This window comes from Crotalus tigris, unplaced genomic scaffold, assembly GCF_016545835.1.
Source record: "Crotalus tigris isolate CLP2741 ecotype Arizona unplaced genomic scaffold, ASM1654583v1 scf7180000018553.2237530, whole genome shotgun sequence".
Taxonomy (NCBI): Eukaryota; Metazoa; Chordata; class Lepidosauria; order Squamata; family Viperidae; genus Crotalus; species Crotalus tigris.
In genome coordinates this window covers 1,065,363-1,082,482 of record NW_024097074.1, presented here as the reverse complement: position 1 = coordinate 1,082,482, position 17,120 = coordinate 1,065,363, and the positions used below count along the sequence as shown (strand labels likewise).

Sequence of the window (17,120 nt, the reverse complement as noted above, 5' to 3'; positions counted from 1 at the left end):
CAATTGTTAAGTCTGGGGTGTTATGTTGCAGGTGCTTGTGTTTGAATTCTGAAGTCCCAGAGCAGTTTAATTTTATCATTTTCTATGACTTTCTTTATTATTATTATTATTATTATTATTATTATTATTATTATTATTATTATAGAATCTGACCGGTTCACCCAAACCGCACATCTCAAATAGGGGGAGTAAACGAACAGGGTTTAAAAAGAGAAATCAAAACAGTTCAGAACAGGAATGAAGAAAGACAACTGTGATACCTGTTGTATCACAGAGAGGGTCCAAATTCACATAATGAGACTGAGATACGATTTAAATCAGTGTTTCTCAACCTTGACAATTTTAAGGCATGTGGACTTCAACTCCCAGAATTCCACAGCCAGCATTGCTGGCTGTGGAATTCTGGGAGTTGAAGTCCACATGCCTTAAAATTGTCAAGGTTGAGAAACACTGATTTAAATCCAGGCCATTCCAGCTAAGGGCAGACATCTGCAAAATAAATTCTTTTATTCCTTTGAACCTTCCTCCTCTGCTGATAGGCACAAGAAAACTCTTGGGGGCGGAAAAATATTCAACCCACAAGCTGGCATTCCCAAGAAGATTTTGGACGCTAGAGAAGGAATCGTATCACTGAGAGAAATGTAATGGGGGGGGGGGGAATCAGCTTTGGTTGCAGAACTGACTTACAAAACGATGCTAACCACCCCATTTCTGTGCTGGCGAGTCGTTTTAAGAGCCAACAACTCCAGCTGTGATGTGATGCCTCCTCGTAAGGTAGCAAAAAGCCAAGAATTTGTATTTTCCTGGAGATAAAATGGAGGAGGCACGTCTCGTTTTAACAGGTCTGATCGTTGCACTATGAAAACGGGTGTGTTTGGGGGGAGTGTGTCCTTTTACTCTTTCAGAGAGGCTGTGGTGTGCTATTGTTCCGTTGCTAGGGAGACCGATGTGCGTCATCCAAAGGGCCCAGCACCCCTGAGCATGCCATCTTTTCCTTAAGAGCTACCCACCCAAAGAGCTTCTAAATTAAGGAGTCCTTCCTTCGCTATTCTGGAGGACCCTTCCGAGCAAATGCCCAGACTGGAAGCAATTGCAAATCTTGAATTGCAACTCATTGGCAAAATCAGCGGCCAAGGATTAGAGGGGTTTACATCAATATGCAGATAAGATAAAAGATATAAGATATAAGACAGTGGTTTTCAACCTGTGGGTCAGGACCCCATTTGGGGTCGAACGACCATTTCACGGGGGTCGCCAAACAACGCAGTCCGCCATTTTTCCCCCTTTTCCTTAGCTGTGCTACTCCCTTTTATTCTATTGGCTTTGGAAAGCCAATAGGAATTGTCTAGGCTGTCTCTGCCCTGCTGAGCCCGCCAAAAGTCCCACTCTGCAAACGGTGCTGCACCAGTTGAGTAGTCCTCGACTTACGACTGGTTGAGTAGTCCTTGACTTACGACTGGTTGGGGGTCGCGGCATTAAAAAGGTTGAGAACCACTGATATAAGAGATAAGAGATAAGATAAGATAAGATGGGATGGGATGCAGAATAGGATAGGATAGGATAGAAGATAGGATAGGATAGAAGATAGGATAGGATAGGATAGGATAGGATATAGGATAGAACAGTGGTGGCGAATCTATGGCACGGGTGCCAGAGGCGGCACACAGAGCCCTCTCTGTGGGCACATGCACCATCGCCCCAGTCCTAGGCCTTCAGCTGGGTTTTATAAAACCTTTTCGCTTTAGGCCTCCGCCGCCGTGTGCAAAGAAAAAAAAAAGGTTCAATCAATCAGTCAATTTCAACTTCTCACGGAAAAAAAAAGATCTTGCAAAGTTGGAATTGATTGATTGAACTTTTTAGTCCCACCCAGTCTGCCGTTACCACCGAAGCCACGCCCACCCAATGGGCTACACCCACCCAATGGGCCACACCCACCTGGCACCCGACGATGCATAAGTGGGTTTTGGGTTGCAGTTTGGGCACTCGGTCTCTGGGATAGAAGATAGGATAGGATACAGAATAGGGTAGGATAGGATAGGATAGAGAGAAGATAGGATAGAAGATAAGATAGAAGACAGGATAGGATAGATCAGACATGTCAAACACAAGGCCCGGGGGCCGGATGCCACCCGCGAAGTGGTTTCATGTGGCCCACAAAGCCATCCTGGAAACAGTGAGGGAACGGCCCCCGCTGCCTTGGCCCTGGTCCAGGCTGGCCGGGCGCCAATGTACAATTTTGGGGTGGCCATCTATGCTGAAACGCATTCAGTCTTAGCTCCACAAGGCCGTCTGGAAACAGCGAGGAACCAGCCCCTGCCACGTCGGCCCCGCCCCCTGGGTGCATGCTGGGGAGGGGTCACCCTTTGTGAGGAATGAAGAAATGGACCATGCCTTGGCGCTTGCCCCGGTCCCACCTCCTTCTGCCAGAGACCCCCAGATCTGTCCCACTCCTGCCCAGGCCCCCGCAGGCACCCTTGACGCGAACGATGTAGAGCTGGCCATGCCCACCCAGTAGGCCACACCCACTCTGTCCACACCCACCCAGTAGGCCACACCCACCTTGGCCACACCCACCCGGCGCTCTGAGGGCAACCGCAATGCTGATGTGGCCCTCAATGAAATTGAGTTTGACACCCCTGGGATAGGGGATAGGGGATAGGATAGGATAGGATAGGATAGGATAGGATAGGGTAGGGTAGGGTAGGGTAGGATAGGATAGGATAGGATGCACAATAGGATGGACAGGACAGGACAGGATAGGATAAATGTTTATTGTCACACACTAGCACAATTAAAAGATGAAATTCTGATGCCCATATAAACACACACACACAATCACAGACCATTTAGAATACATAGCGGGGAAAAAGAGTCTTAAGAGTTAACAAACTTGATACTATACAGAACAAGGCTATTACAGAATCCAGTTGTTCTGCTTTGGATGCCGCAAAGCCTCTTCTCATAAGGTAACTAGGAAAAGCAGTCATGGAGAGGAAGTGTAGCGTCCCAGACAATACTGCAGACCCTGGTCAGGCACACAGCGTTCTTCACTTGGCAACTGGGGATAACAGATAACAGAATAATAATAGTTGGAAGGGACCTTGGAGGTCATCTAGTCCAACTCCCTGCTCAGGCAGGAAACCCTATACCATTTCAGACAAGTGACTGTCCAGTCTCTTTTTAAAAAACTTCCAGTGTTGGAGCATTTACTGCTTCTGGAGGCAGGTTGTTCCACTGGTTAATTGTCCTCGCTGTCAGGAAGTTTCTCCTTAGTTCCAGGTTGCTTCTCTCCTTGATTAGTTCCCATCCGTTGCTTTTAAGAGAGATAGCAAATCCAAGCTTATTGGGTCCTGCCTTGCACAATTGATACTACAGGCAGGCAGTTGAAGCCAAAGTTATAACTCTTTAATGATAAAGGGCAATTTTGAAAATTGGTTTCTTCTCGTGTTTTCACCACAGTTCTTTTTACTGCTACCATCAGCACTAGATTTTGACTTTTTTTTTCCAGAAGGAAAATGTTTTCCCATTCAATTCTTAAGATTCAAAAGTGTTTAAATTTAGCATGCGTATTTTTACGTACAGGCTACCGCTCGGAATTAATGTGAAACGCAACAGTTATCTGGAATTAAGCGCGCCTCAGACTTTGCAGCAATTTAAAATATAATTTGAGCTTGTAACGCTGTCCCTAATTTATTGGGAATAAGGAGCGTGAAATTCAATGGGATTGCTGAATGGCAGAGGTCAGGACTAAACTGTTTACATTGTGTTTGATAAACAGATGCTCAGCCTAGCACATTTTGTTCCAATACGCTTTGGAAGCCAAGGCTAATCCTTCAAGCATTTGAATACATATAATACAGATAATTTTAAGTAGGTCTCCCAATTCACTGTATTTAATTCAACTCCCAGAATTCCTCAGCCAGCATGGGGGAACTATGGCCCTTCATGACTTGTGGACTTCAATTCCCAGAATTCCTGAGCCAGCCATGCTGAGGGGAAAGGGAGAGGTTTCCAAGCTGAGCCATGCTGGCTCAGGAATTCTGGGAGTTGAAGTCCACAAGTCATGAAGGGCCATAGTTCCCCCATGCTGGCTGAGGAATTCTGGGAGTTGAAGTCCACGAGTCATAAAAGAGCCAAGGTTGCCTACCCCTGTTTTGTTATTCAAATTGGGATCGGTGCCAACGGACTGGAAAGCACAATCTGTGACAACAATTTTTAATAAGAGACCCAGGGGAGCTGCAGGAAATTGTAGGCTAATCGGTTTAATATTGGTTCCAGGCAAACTGGAGAACACAGTAATAAGGATGATTTAAAAAGAAGGACAAGGCATACCAAGGAACAAACTTTGCTGAAGGGGGAAACAGGTAAGGATTCAAGAAAGATAAATCCCATTTGCGGGATATCCTGGAGTTAATGGGGAACGTGAAACGTCACCTAGATACGCCCACCTTTTTGAAGGAGAGAAGCAACCTAGAACTAAGGAGAAACTTCCTACAGTTAGAACAATTAACCAGTGGAATAACCTGCCTCCAGAAGCGGTGAATGCTCCAACACTGGAAGTTTTTAAGAAGAGACTGGACAGCCACTTGTCTGAAATGGCATAGGTTTCCTGCCTGAGCAGGGGGTTGGACTAAATGACCTCCAAGGTCCCTTCCAACTTTACTATTATTATTATTACGGATCATCGCATAGTCAGCCAGATGTTCAGATTGGATTTGACATTTTGTCTACCTATCGAGTCCTTACCCAGGACCTGGGATAGGCAATGTGGATGTTTGATGTTATTACAGGTATCGTCGCAGGATGGAAGCAGTTCCTAGTAAGGCCGCCTTTTGCAATTGACTAATAGCGAATTTGTCAATGCCGATGATGGTGTTCAAGTGGTGCTCCAGTTGTTTTGGGATTGCGCCCAAGGAGCCTATGACTATTGGTACTACCCTTGCTTGCTTTTGCCACAGTCGTTCTATTTCTATTTGTAGGTCTTTGTATTTTGTTATCTTCTCCAGTTCTTTCTCGTCTGTTCTGCTGTCCCCAGGCACTACCATGTCCACTATCCAGACTTTTTTGTCTTTCTTATCGACAATTGTTAAGTCTGAGGTGTTATGTTGCAGGTGCTTGTCTGTTTGATGATGATGATGATGATTATGATGATGATGATTACTATTATTATTATATTTAATTTTACAGAGGCCTGGATGGAATGTAAAGTGACTGTCGCTGATCAGGAAAAAAAATTGTCCGTTGGACATAACGGATAGCTCAGTGACAATGTTAGCTGAGTGTGACAAGATGCAAAATTGCTATATTCCACGCTCGGGGGGGGGGGGGTATTAGGAAAGCAACCGAAAATAAACCTCGCCAATATTATTACGCTTTTATACAAATCAACTGAACATGCACATCTGGACTGTCGCACTGAAAAAAGCAGAACTTGGGAAAGAAGAGAAGGCAGTAATCAGAGTAATGAAGGGGTTCCATCCCAGTCTTTACAAGTAAAGACTAAAAAAGATGAGCGAACAATGAGATTATCGAAATACATATCAAATCACGCCACGCAGGGAGAAAACGCACAAGAAGATATTGTCCTCCTTAACAACACCAGCACCGAGTGTCCCAACGACATAAATAAGGATGGAAATAGAAAGATCAAAAACAGATGTCAAGAAAAAGACACAGCGGTCCGTCAAGTTTGTGCATTGAGTTTTTTGGTTTTCTTCTTTTTAATTTATTCATTGTTTTTATATTTGATTTATGCAGTGCTTTTTTTGTAAAGAAAAAAAGGTGCTGGAACTTACACATGTCATACAACCCGCCTTGCCTATCCTACAAGGTTCTATCCAAAAAATGTGCCAGAACTCTGTTCTGGGCGTTCTATGACAAAAAAAGCCCTGGATTTATGTTTATTTTATTGTTTCGTATTTTTAAATTTTGTCAGATAAGGGTATGCGTTTTATCCCAAATGCAGAGGAGATAAATGCATTTGGCTCTGGAGATGTAGACCTGTTCAAGGCCAGTACTTTGTCGCTGTTTTCAGCTGGAAACAGCTTCGTTCTAGTCTGAAATAAATCCACTTATCTAGCTATGCCATGGTCCACGATGGGACCAGAACTGAGACCAAAGCAGAGCAGACTCATGGCTTGATGGACAGCAGACCCACTAACCCAGGGCTCTTCAAACTTGGCCCTTTTATGACTTGTGGACTTCCAGAATAACTCAGCCAGCATGCCTGGCTGAGGAATTCTGGGAGGATTCTTCAAACTTGGCCTTTTATGACTTGTGGACTTCAACTCCCAGAATCCCTCAGCCAGCGTGCCTGGTTGAGGAATTCTGGGAGGATTCTTCAAACTTGGCCTTTTATGACTTATGGATTTCAACTCCCAGAATCCCTCAGCCAGCGTGCCTGGCTGAGGAATTCTGGGAGGATTCTTCAAACTTGGCCTTTTATGACTTGTGGACTTCAACTCCCAGAATCCCTCAGCCAGCGTGCCTGGCTGAGGAATTCTGGGAGGATTCTTCAAACTTGGCCTTTTATGACTTATGGATTTCAACTCCCAGAATTCCTCAGCGGGCATGCCTGGCTGAGGAATTCTGGGAGGATTCTTCAAACTTGGCCTTTTATGACTCGTGGACTTCAACTCCCAGAATTCCTCAGCCAGCCTGGCTCAGCTTGGAAACCTCTCCCTTTTCCCTCAGCGTGGCTGGCTCAGGAATTCTGGGAGTTGAAGTCCACGAGTCATAAAAGGGCCAAGTTTGAAGACCCCTGCACTAACTAATATACCTCACCCACAAGATTAGAGGGAACTTCACACATTCTCCCTCTAATGCAGTGATTCTCAACCTTTCTAATGCCGTGACCCCATAATACAGTTCCCCATGTTGTGGTGACCCCCAAGTGGGTGTGGCCACCAATAAGAGGGAGTAGGACAGCTAGGGAAAAGGGAAAAAAATGGCGGACAGCATGGTTTGGCGACCCCCGTGAAATGGTCATTCGACCCCAAATGGGGTCCCGACCCACAGGTTGAGAACCACTGCTCTAATGTGATATACAGGTAGTCCTCAACGTATGACTGTAATTGAGCCCAAAATTTACGTTGCTAAGTGAGACACTGGTTAAGTGAGTTTTGCCCCATTTTACGACTCTTTTTGCCCCAGCAACATCCCTCTGGATTCTCCACGATAAAAGGGGCAGACAGAATGAATAGATTTTGAATGTGATCTTTGGAGTCCAAACAAGGTCAGAATAATAACAGGCCATTTCTTTTGGAAAACTGGGATTTAACTCCACATTGTTGAGCGAGAGAATGGCTGAATTCAGATACATCACAAGGCGTCAAGCTATCTCAGAAGGTGTCAACAAACACAACCGGGTTGTTAGCACCTCACAAGGGTTCATTCAGGTGATAAGGAATTCCTCTCTGCTCTGCCCAATTTAAATCTTACCTCAGTCTATGCATCGCCATGCATCCCACGAAGTGAAATCTTAACGCATTTTGAGAAAACGTGTTAATTGGGAAACGGTACTACCAGACTCCGGACTTTTATTTTATTTTTTTTCCTAGCCTCGGAGAGCAAAAATCAATTAGGCTCCAGTGAGTGAAATCAGCAATTACAACATTAAGATCAACTACAAGTCCTCGGCTTACGAATACAGTTGAGCCCCAAATTCATGTTGCTCAGTGAGACATTTGTTAAGTGAGTTTTTGTCCCGTTTTGCGACTTTTCTTGCCACAGTTGTGAAGTTGAATCACTACAGTTGTTAAGTTAGTAGCACGGTTGTTAAGTGAATCTGGCTTCCCGGGTTGGCTTTGCTTGCCAGATCGTCAAAAGGTATCATGTGACCCCCTCCGGGACACTGTGACCATCATAGATATGAGTCAGTTGCCGAGCGTCTGAATTTTGATCCCATGATCGTGGGGATGATGCAAAGGCTGCACCCAGGAGAAAGGGTCACCAGTCACATTTTCCAGCAGTTGTAACTTTGAACGGTCACTAAGCAATCTGTTGTAAATTGAGGACACCCTTTAGCTAGCTTCAGGCTTGGTTCACATGCTAGAGCAGTGGTTCTCAACCTTTTTAATGCTGCGACCCCCAACCGGTCGTAAGTCGAGGACTACTCAACCGGTCGTAAGTCGAGGACTACTCAACTGGTGCAGCACCGTTTGCAGAATGGGACTTTTGGCGGGCTCAGCAAGGCAGAGACAGCCTGGACAATTCATATTGGCTTTTGAAAGCCAATAGAATTAGACTCTATTCGAGAGAGTCTGTTCTATTGGCTTTCAAAAGCCAATAGAATAAAAGGGAGTAGCACAGCTAAGGAAAAGGGGGAAAAAATGGCGGACTGCGTTGTTTGGCGACCCCCATGAAATGGTCGTTCGACCCCAAATGGGGTCCTGACCCACAGGTTGAGAACCACTGTGCTAGCGGTTCTTGCTGCCCTCGTCTCTTTCTAACCAAGAGAGGAACAGGTGAGGTGCCACTGCTGACACCACCAGTCTTAGGATCCTCATTGTAAGAACTCTCTTTTAACCCTGCCAAAAGTGTTCCTCTCTCCTAGGTGTTGTGGAAATTGCCTTAAGGTCAACAGCTTCAACAAGAGTGTAGAAAGAAACAGGAGGTCTAATGCCGGGCTCCCCAACCCCGGGCTGTGGACGAGTACCGGGCCAGCAACCGGTCCGCATAAACAAGCAAAGCCCCATCCGTGGGATGCCAGCAGCACACAAAACCACGCCCCCTCCGGTCTGTGGAAAAACCTCTCTCCATGTAACTCAGCGGCTTTCATGACTATGGCAGAACTAGAATTCCCCGTCTCCCGGTGACTGGCCCAAAGTCACCCAGCTGGCTTTCGTGGCTGTGCCAGAACTAGAATTCCCCGTCTCCCGGTGACTGGCCCAAAGTCACCCAGCTGGCTTTCATGGCTGTGGCAGAACTAGAACTCGCCGTCTCCCGGTGACTGGCCCAAAGTCACCCAGCTGGCTTTCGTGGCTGTGGCAGAACTAGAATTCCCCGTCTCCCAGTGACTGGCCCAAAGTCATCCAGCTGGCTTTCGTGGCTGTGCCAGAACTAGAACTCCCAGTTCCCCACTTTCTAGCCTGGTGCCTTAACCATTAGACCAAACTAGCTATTATGGAGAACTTATTGCCCTATCTGTAACTCTCCTGTATAATTTGTTTTCTTTTTTTCCTGCTGAAAGAAAAATGCCTGCTATCCTAATGTGCCGGTGAAAAATCAAACCAGTCCTGTTGCAAGTATGCACAGACTAACAATAAACCTGCCTACTAGCAGGTTAATTCAAACGTACTGCAGCTAAAGATATGTACTGCGTTGGGAATAGAAAGGGACCCATATCACCTCAAAAGGACAGCAGGGGCAGAACGGGGAAAGCAGCAAAAATTCAGATAAGGAGAAAATATATCCGTGGGGGGGGGAAACATAGATTCTGGTACCTTTTTGTTAGGAACTACTGGGATTTTGCTATGCGGATGGGATGGTTTTGTGGGAAAACAAGAGGTGAGAACATTAGGTAGGCCACCTTAAGGTGTGTAAAATGGGGGAGGGAGGAGGGGGAGAAGAATAATAATTCGGGGGGAGGAGGAGGAGGAACAGGAGCAGAAGAAGGAAGAAGAGGAGGAGGAAGAGGAGCAGGAGTAGAAAAAGGAAGAGGAGGCGAGGTGGAGGAGGAGAAGCAGGTGGAGCAGAAGGAGGAAGAGAAGGAAGAGGAAGAGGAAGAGAAGGAGCAGAAGGAAGAGGAGAAGGAGAAGGAGCAAGGGGAGAAGCAGGAGGAGCAGGAGGAAGAGAAGGGGAAGAAAGAGGAGCAGGAGAGGAGCAGGAGCAGGAGGAGCAGAAGGAAGAGAAGGAGAAGGAAGAGGAGCAGGAGGAAGAAAAGAAGGAGAAGGAGCAGGGGAGGGGCAGGAGCAGGAGGAGCCGAAGAGGAGGAGAAGGAGGAGCAGAAGGAACAGGAGAAGGAAGAGGAGGAAGAGCCAAAGGAGGAGGAGGAAGAGAGAAGGAAGACGAGGAGAAGCAGGAGGAGCAGAAGGAAGATAAGGAGTAGGGGGAGGAGGAGGAGCAGAAGAGAAGGAGGAGGAGCAGAAGGAGGAGAAGGAGAAGGAAGAGGAGGAGAAGCAGGAGGAGCAGAAGGAAGAGAAGGAGGAGGAGGGGGAGGAGCAGAAGAAGAGGAGAAGGAGGAGGAGCAGAAGGAGAAGGAGAAGAAGGAAGAGAAGGAGGAGGAGGAGGGTAGCAGGAGGAGCAGAAGAGGAGAAGGAGGAGGAGGAGAGCAGGAGCAGGAGGAGCAGAAGAAGGAAGAGGAGCAGCAGGAGGAGCAGAAGGAAGAGAAGGAGCAGGAGAAGGAGAAGGAGAAAGAAGAGGAGAAGGAAGAGAAGGAGGAGCAGGAGAAGGAGAAGGAAGAGGAGAAGGAAGAGAAGGAGGAGCAGGAGAAGGAGAAGGAAGAGGAGAAGGAAGAGAAGGAGGAGGAGCAGAAGAAGAAGGAAGGGGAGCAGGAGAAGGAGGAAGAGGAGGAAGAGAGGAAGAGGAGGAGGAGGAAGAAAATGGATTATGTATTTTCTCTGCTTCCTCATTACACAGTAAACCTCTCTTCTTGCAACCGAAAAATCATACAAAATTTTCTTCGCTTCAGCTTCATTTTTTGGTTCAACTTTTAGCTATTTCATCTGTGTCCGATTGTTGATTTTATGGCCATAATTAAAGGCTTAATTTTAATCCAAGCTATTGCTCACTCAGCTCCTGCTTTCCAATCCCTCACTGTTTTCTAAACTTGATAACCTGACACTTATGTGGACCTCATCTCCCAGAATTCCCCAGCCCGCTTGAAAAAAAAAAAAACCAATTTAGCCCATAGAAGAGTTTACATCATCGATTATGCTGGGCTCTTAACATAGCTGGAAATTCAAATCGTGGCCAGTTATTACGGTGGTACTCCACGAAGCTGCGTTGGAAACCAGGATGTGATCAAGTCAGCTCCAGATTCCAACTGAGGGTAGATATTTCTTTTAAACAGCTTGGGGGGGGGGGGAGATGATTTCTTGAAGCCCCAAGACCAGTATGCTTAAACCTCAAGAACAACCCGGGAAAGTATAAATATAAAAGCAGGAAGGTCGTAGTTTGATCCAAAGGGAGCTGCAGGAAACATCCTGTTTAATCATCCTGGGTTTTGCCAGGAGTGTGAGGTATGCAAACGAGAAATAAACAAACAGACAGGTCGATGGATGGCTGGAGCCCTCTCATCAAAAGACAGTGCATCAGCAGGAATTCTGCATCTCATCAACATGATGTGCAGTTTAGAAAAACACCGTGTTATAGTTTAGAAATAAAAAGATACGTTTCTGTTGACCAAAATTAATATACAGCCATGACTAAGGATTTACTTCTGAATTAAAAGGGAAGTTTCTTTTTAAAAATAGAACCCGGGCAATTTTTAGCATCCATCCCTGCACCTTAATCTCTTAATAATGCCATTTGTGCGTGATGTTTCAAACTTAAGGGAAAAAAATAGGCATGAAATCCATTGCTTCATTTCGGCCTTCGGGCAAGAAATCTAACGCAGGGACTTGTAGAATATCATATAAAGAAGAAACGATTCTTTTATTATGTCCTACTTGCAGAGAAAGTATATAAAGAATTATTTCGGGAAACAAGCAGAGAATAGACAACATAGAGGTTATCGGGAACCACCTTAATAGAACTTTTACTCAACGGTTCAATAACATTTGTTACTATACAAAATAAACAAACAAACACTAGCCAGGAACAAATCATACAGCATTGGAGCCTGTATTATAAAGACCCAGATCATAAAACATAGAATAATAGGGTTAAGGGACCTTGGAATCATCTTGGCTAATTCTGTATTATGAGATCTTAAAACAAACCGATTTTAATGCCCAAATATTAATGCCTTATTTAACACATTAACCGCCACAAAATCAACAAATTGAGACTCAACAGTATAATCACATTTCTGTCCACTCCAAAGAAAGGTTAACTGAATTAAATAAGATTTATTCCCAGACAGGTATGTACAGGGTTACAATTTAACCTTAGTCCACCTCAAACCACTTCCAATTTCTATGCAAATCGGTTTTACGTGCGTACCTGTGGTTTTTCAAAAAATGAACTTCTTCCTTCACAATATACACCCAGGGTAAAGCCAACAACTTACAGCCGTCTTTTCAAAATATTTTTTTTTGAAAAAAAACGTTCACAATGAGCTCACTCAAACTCTTCGCTCAATGCTACTCCTCTACAATTCTCATCCATCTCTTCCCACCACCTCTAGCAAGGAGACGCAAAAAAATCTTAAAATACAGAAAAATCGACACACGCAATCTAAAAAGAAGCTCACCTACCCACAGTAAAATCCACCGGTTTCTTAACATGATGGAAAGTTTCAAATCTGACTGCCATTCTGTTTGAAGGCACTCCTTCAATCCGTGGCCATTCCTTCCTGTTTGCAATTCTCTTCTTACATGTAGTAGGATCGTGTCTCGTCCCTCTTCTCGACAACGCTGTATTACGACCAGCTTTGGGAAGAGTCCGGAGCGGCAGTGCGAAAGCGCACGACCAATCAAGATCCTTTGCATTTGAAACTGACAGCGCTGGCCGCGTCGTTATTTGCTATTGTGCACAAACTTAAGGGATCATACGCCGAGAGAATGTACCTTAGCAAAGAGCACTGCTATCGGCCAGAGCTGTGATTGATTTACACCTCTTTCGTTCCAAAGCTGCAACTCGGCCATTAGCTATTTGATCGAAACACGATCAGTTACTACAAGGGTAGCTTGGTGTTCGTTGTTCATTGGTTTTGGGAGGCGTGATGAGGGCCAAAAATGGGGGGTATCAAACGAATTTTTCCCATAAGGAATCAATCAATCAGAATAGACCTTGGAGATCTTCTAGTCTAACACTCTGCTCAAGCAGGAGATCCTATACCAGGGGTCTTCGAACGTGGCCCTTTTATGACTTGTGGACTTCAACTCCCAGAATTCCTCAGCCAGGCACTCGTGCCTGGCTGAGGAATTCTGGGAGTTGAATTCCACAAGTCATAAAAGGGTCAGGTTTGAAGACACCTGCCCTATACTATTTCAGACAAATGGCTGTCTAGACCAGTGGTTCTCAACCTTTTTAATGCTGCGACCACCCAACCGGTCGTAAGTCGAGGACTACTCAACCGATCGTAAGTCGAGGACTACTCAACTGGTGCAGCACCGTTGGCAGAATGGGACTTTTGGCGGGCTCAGCAGGGCAGAGACAGCCTGGACAATTCCTATTGGCTTTATGTAAGAAGCCAATAGAATAAAAGGGAGTAGCACAGTTAAGGAAAAGGGGGGAAAAAATGGCAGACTGCATTGTTTGGCAATCCCCGTGAAATGGTCGTTCGACCCCAAATGGGATCCCGACCCACAGGTTGAGAACCACTGGTCTAGACTCTTCTTAAAAGCCTCCACTGTTGGAGCACCCACAACTTCTGGTAGCAAGCTGTTCCACCGGTTAATTGTTCTCAGTATCAGGAAATTTCTCCTAGGTTGCTTCTCTCCTTGGTTAGTTTCCATCTGTTGCTTCTTGTCCTGCCTTCAGGTGCTTTGGAGAATAGCTTGACTCCCTCTTCTTTGGGGCAGCCCCTGAGATACTGGAATACTGCTATCGTGTCACCCCTAGTCCTTCTTTTCTCTAGACTGGCCTAATGTAATGAATGACAATACAGCCAACACCAACAAGTTCTAGCTTGTGCCTTGAGTAACAAACAGACAATGAGTATCAGGAAAAAATTGTCATGTCAAAATCTGATGAGTTTCAAAGCAGTTGAGTATCAAGGGACCACAGTAGTTTAATACAGGGGTCCCCAACCTGTGGGCCGTGGCCTACCATTTCTACATTGCAATATGTAAAATCAGTAAATAAAATCTCTTTCAGGCTAGATTCTTGGTGACTTCATGGACATACAGTATTTTTCTCGGTAACAATATAGAAATTTTATTTTCTGGGGTGTTTTTGAACTTCCCACTTTAGCCTGCAGCCCTGGGGTTTCTTTGTTAGGCTTCTATTAAAGTACAGTGGTACCTTGAAAATTGCTTTGAAATTCATCGAATTTGGTACCGAACGTGAAAATTTTGTTACGGTGTTCATCATTTGTTCGGTACTCAGCGCACAAGCTAGAACTTGTTGCTGTTACCTGCCTTGTGACTCACTATAGCAGTGGTTCTCAACCTGTGGGTAGGGACCCCATTTGAGGTCGAACGACCATTTCACGGGGGTAGCCAAACAATGCAGTCAGCCATTTTTTCCCCCTTTTCCTTAGCTGTGCTACTCCCTTTTATTCTATTGGCTTTTGAAAGCCAATAGAATAGACTCTCTTGAATAGAGGCTAATTCTATTGGCTTTCAAAAGCCAATAGGAATTGTCCAGGCTGTCTCTGCCCTGCTGAGCCCGCCAAAAGTCCCAGTCTGCAAACGGTGCTGCACCAGTGGAGTAGTCCTCAACTTACGACCGGTTGAGTAGTCCTCAACTTACAACCAGTTGGGGGGTTGCGGCATTAAAAAGGTTGAGAACCACTGCACTATAGTATTCCTTAGGAAAAAATATTTCTTTGTTACTGATCATTTTTGATATTCATTGTGCTTCCCGGAACCAATTAATGATGAGTACCAAAGTACTAAATAGGTTTGATTGTGTTTAGATCAACCAATGTTAGTTAAATGCTGGCATCTAGTTTCATTAAGCCAGCATGAAATTGCCCACAAGCAAATCTAACCTCATATACATTTATGGACTCTTTTAGTTGCTGTAATGGATCTTTCTAAATCAGAGGTCTTCAGACTTGGCCTTTTTATGACCTGTGGATTTCAACTCCCAGAATTCCTCAGCCAGCATGCCTGACTGAGGAATTCTGGGAGGGGCCTTCAAACTTGGACCTTTTGTGACTTGTGGACTTCAACTCCCAGAATTCCTCAGCCAGAGTACCTGGCTGAGGAATTCTGGGACGGGTCTTCAAACCTGGCCTTTTTATGACTTGTGGACTTCAACTCCCAGAATTCCTCAGCCAGCATGCCATTGTTTCTCGTCCTTCCCTCTGGGGCTTTGGAGAACAACGTGACCCCCTCGTCTTTTTCTCCCATTCTGACCTGCCATTCCCACCAAGGAATGGTCCTCAATCTACCGGCCCAGCCAAACATTACAAAGCAAAGTTTACTCTTTGGTGTTACAAGTCTCTCCTTCTCATGCCTCGTGCTTGCACTCCAGGAGGAAACAAGCAGAAGGCTGGGCTTCGACATGCTCAATTACACATAGTCCTCGACTTACAACAGTTTCGTTTAGCGACCGCCCGAAGTTACAACGGCCCTTCAAAAAAGAGACCTACGGCTATGTTTCACACTTACGACCGTGGCAGCATCCCCAGGGTCACACGATTTACGTTCCGATGCTTGGCAACTAGGATCATATTTATGACGGTCGCAGTGTCCCGGGATCACATAATAATAATAATAAAGTTGGAAGGGATCTTGGAGGTCATCTAGTCCAACCCCCTGCTCAAGCAGGAAACCTTAGACCATTTCAGACATGATCCCCTTTTGTGACCTTCTGACAAGCAAAATGCGGGAAGCCAGATTTCACGTAACCGTGTTACTCATTTAACGACTAGGGCGATTCACTGAACAACTGCGGCAAGGAAGGTCGTAAAACTGGGCCAACTTAACAAATTTCTCACTGAGGAACAGAAATGTGGGGCTGAACCGCGTCCTAAGTCGAGGACTGCCTGTCCCTTCCGCAGAGCAACAGAGCGGGTGTGCCCCACCCTCTTGCAAGGCACGGAGAGCCAGGGCTGCGCATTCATTCACAAAAAAAAGGACAGTTCTCGCCAAGATTTATGAATGGCCACCTGTACCCAGCTTCCTCCCCAGAGCTGGGAAGCTCTTTGCTTTTGGTTAAGGCGGAACCTAGTCATTCTGCAAAGGGGGGAGGGGGAGGTTGGCCCGGCCCGGCTTGGGGTTTAGGGGGAAGGCAGTGTGAACCCCCCACCCGGAGGCTCGGCTGAGCTCCTGTTTTGCATCCATTTGCTCAATGGAGGGGGAGTGGCAGCCTCCGTCGCCTCCTCCTCCTCCTCCCCTTGCTCCAATTTCTCCTTCTCCTCCAATTCCCCTCCTCCAATTTCTCCTTCTCCTCCTCCTCCAATTCCCCTCCTCCAATTTCTCCTTCTCCTCCTCCTCCAATTCCTCCTCCAATTTCTCCTGCTTCACCTTTTCCTCCCCCTTCTTCTCCTCCTCCAATTTCTCCTTCTCCTCCTCCTCCTCCCAATTTTTTCTCCTATCCCTTCTCCTTCAATTCCTCCTCCTCCAATTTCTCCTTCTCCTATTTCTCCTTCTCCTTTTCCTCCTCCTCCTCCAATTTCTTCTCCTTTCTCTTCTCCTTCAATTCATTCTCCTCCAATTCCTCTTCCAATTTCTCCTTCTCCTTTTCCTCCTCCTTCATTCCCTCCTCCTTCATTTCCTCCTCCTCCTCCTCTTTCTCCTTTTTCCTCCTTCAATTCCTCCTCCTCCTCCTCCTCCTCCTCCTCCAATTTCTTCTCCTTTCCCTTCTCCTTCAATTCATTCTCCTTCAGTTCCTCCTCCTCCTCTTTCTCCTTCTTCATCTTTTCCTCCTCCTCCTGTTCCTCCTCCTCCTATTTCTCCCCCTCCACCTGCCTCCGCGCAAGGAGGGGCGCTCCACCGCCTCCCCGCCTCGCCTTCTCCTCCCCAGCCGGCGACCCTCCCGCCTGCCCGCCCGGCTTACCGGCGAATTCCTCCTCCTCCTCCTCCTCGCCGCTGCTCTCGGAGAGGCTCCGCAGCGGCTCCGGCGAGAAGTTCACCCCGCGGCCCTCGGCGGGGGCGCCGTCCAGCTGCAGGCGGCTCCCCGGCGCGGGGGCGGCGGCGTTGGCCCGGCCGGCTCCCCGCGGGAGCCCCGCCGCCCCTCCCGCGGCCTCCGCCTTGAGGCGCTGGAAGTAGCGGAGGGCGAAGTCGAGCAGGTCGGCCGGCTGGCTGCGCAGCACCTCCAGCGTGAAGCTCTGCAGCAGCTCCCGCAGCCCCTCCGGCACCGAGACGCTCATGCCGGGCGGGCGGGCGGGAGGGGCGGGGCGG

The 17,120-nt window shown here is 46.6% G+C and overlaps 1 protein-coding gene across 3 annotated transcripts in view; it reads right to left on the bottom strand.

The window, feature by feature from the left end:
- Positions 1 to 17,120, bottom strand: part of PRKAR2B (protein kinase cAMP-dependent type II regulatory subunit beta) — a 49,774-nt gene extending 32,654 nt beyond the window's left edge. The window contains exon 1 of one of the 3 annotated variants that reach the window (XR_005558010.1): positions 16,777 to 17,120. Coding sequence is in view for 2 of the 3 variants with exons in the window: in XM_039354472.1 (XP_039210406.1) it covers positions 16,777 to 17,089 (313 nt within the window). In the remaining variant the exon portion in view is untranslated. The remainder of the gene's footprint in view (positions 1 to 16,776) is intronic. The other 2 variants (XM_039354472.1, XM_039354471.1) reach the window with 2 other exon arrangements.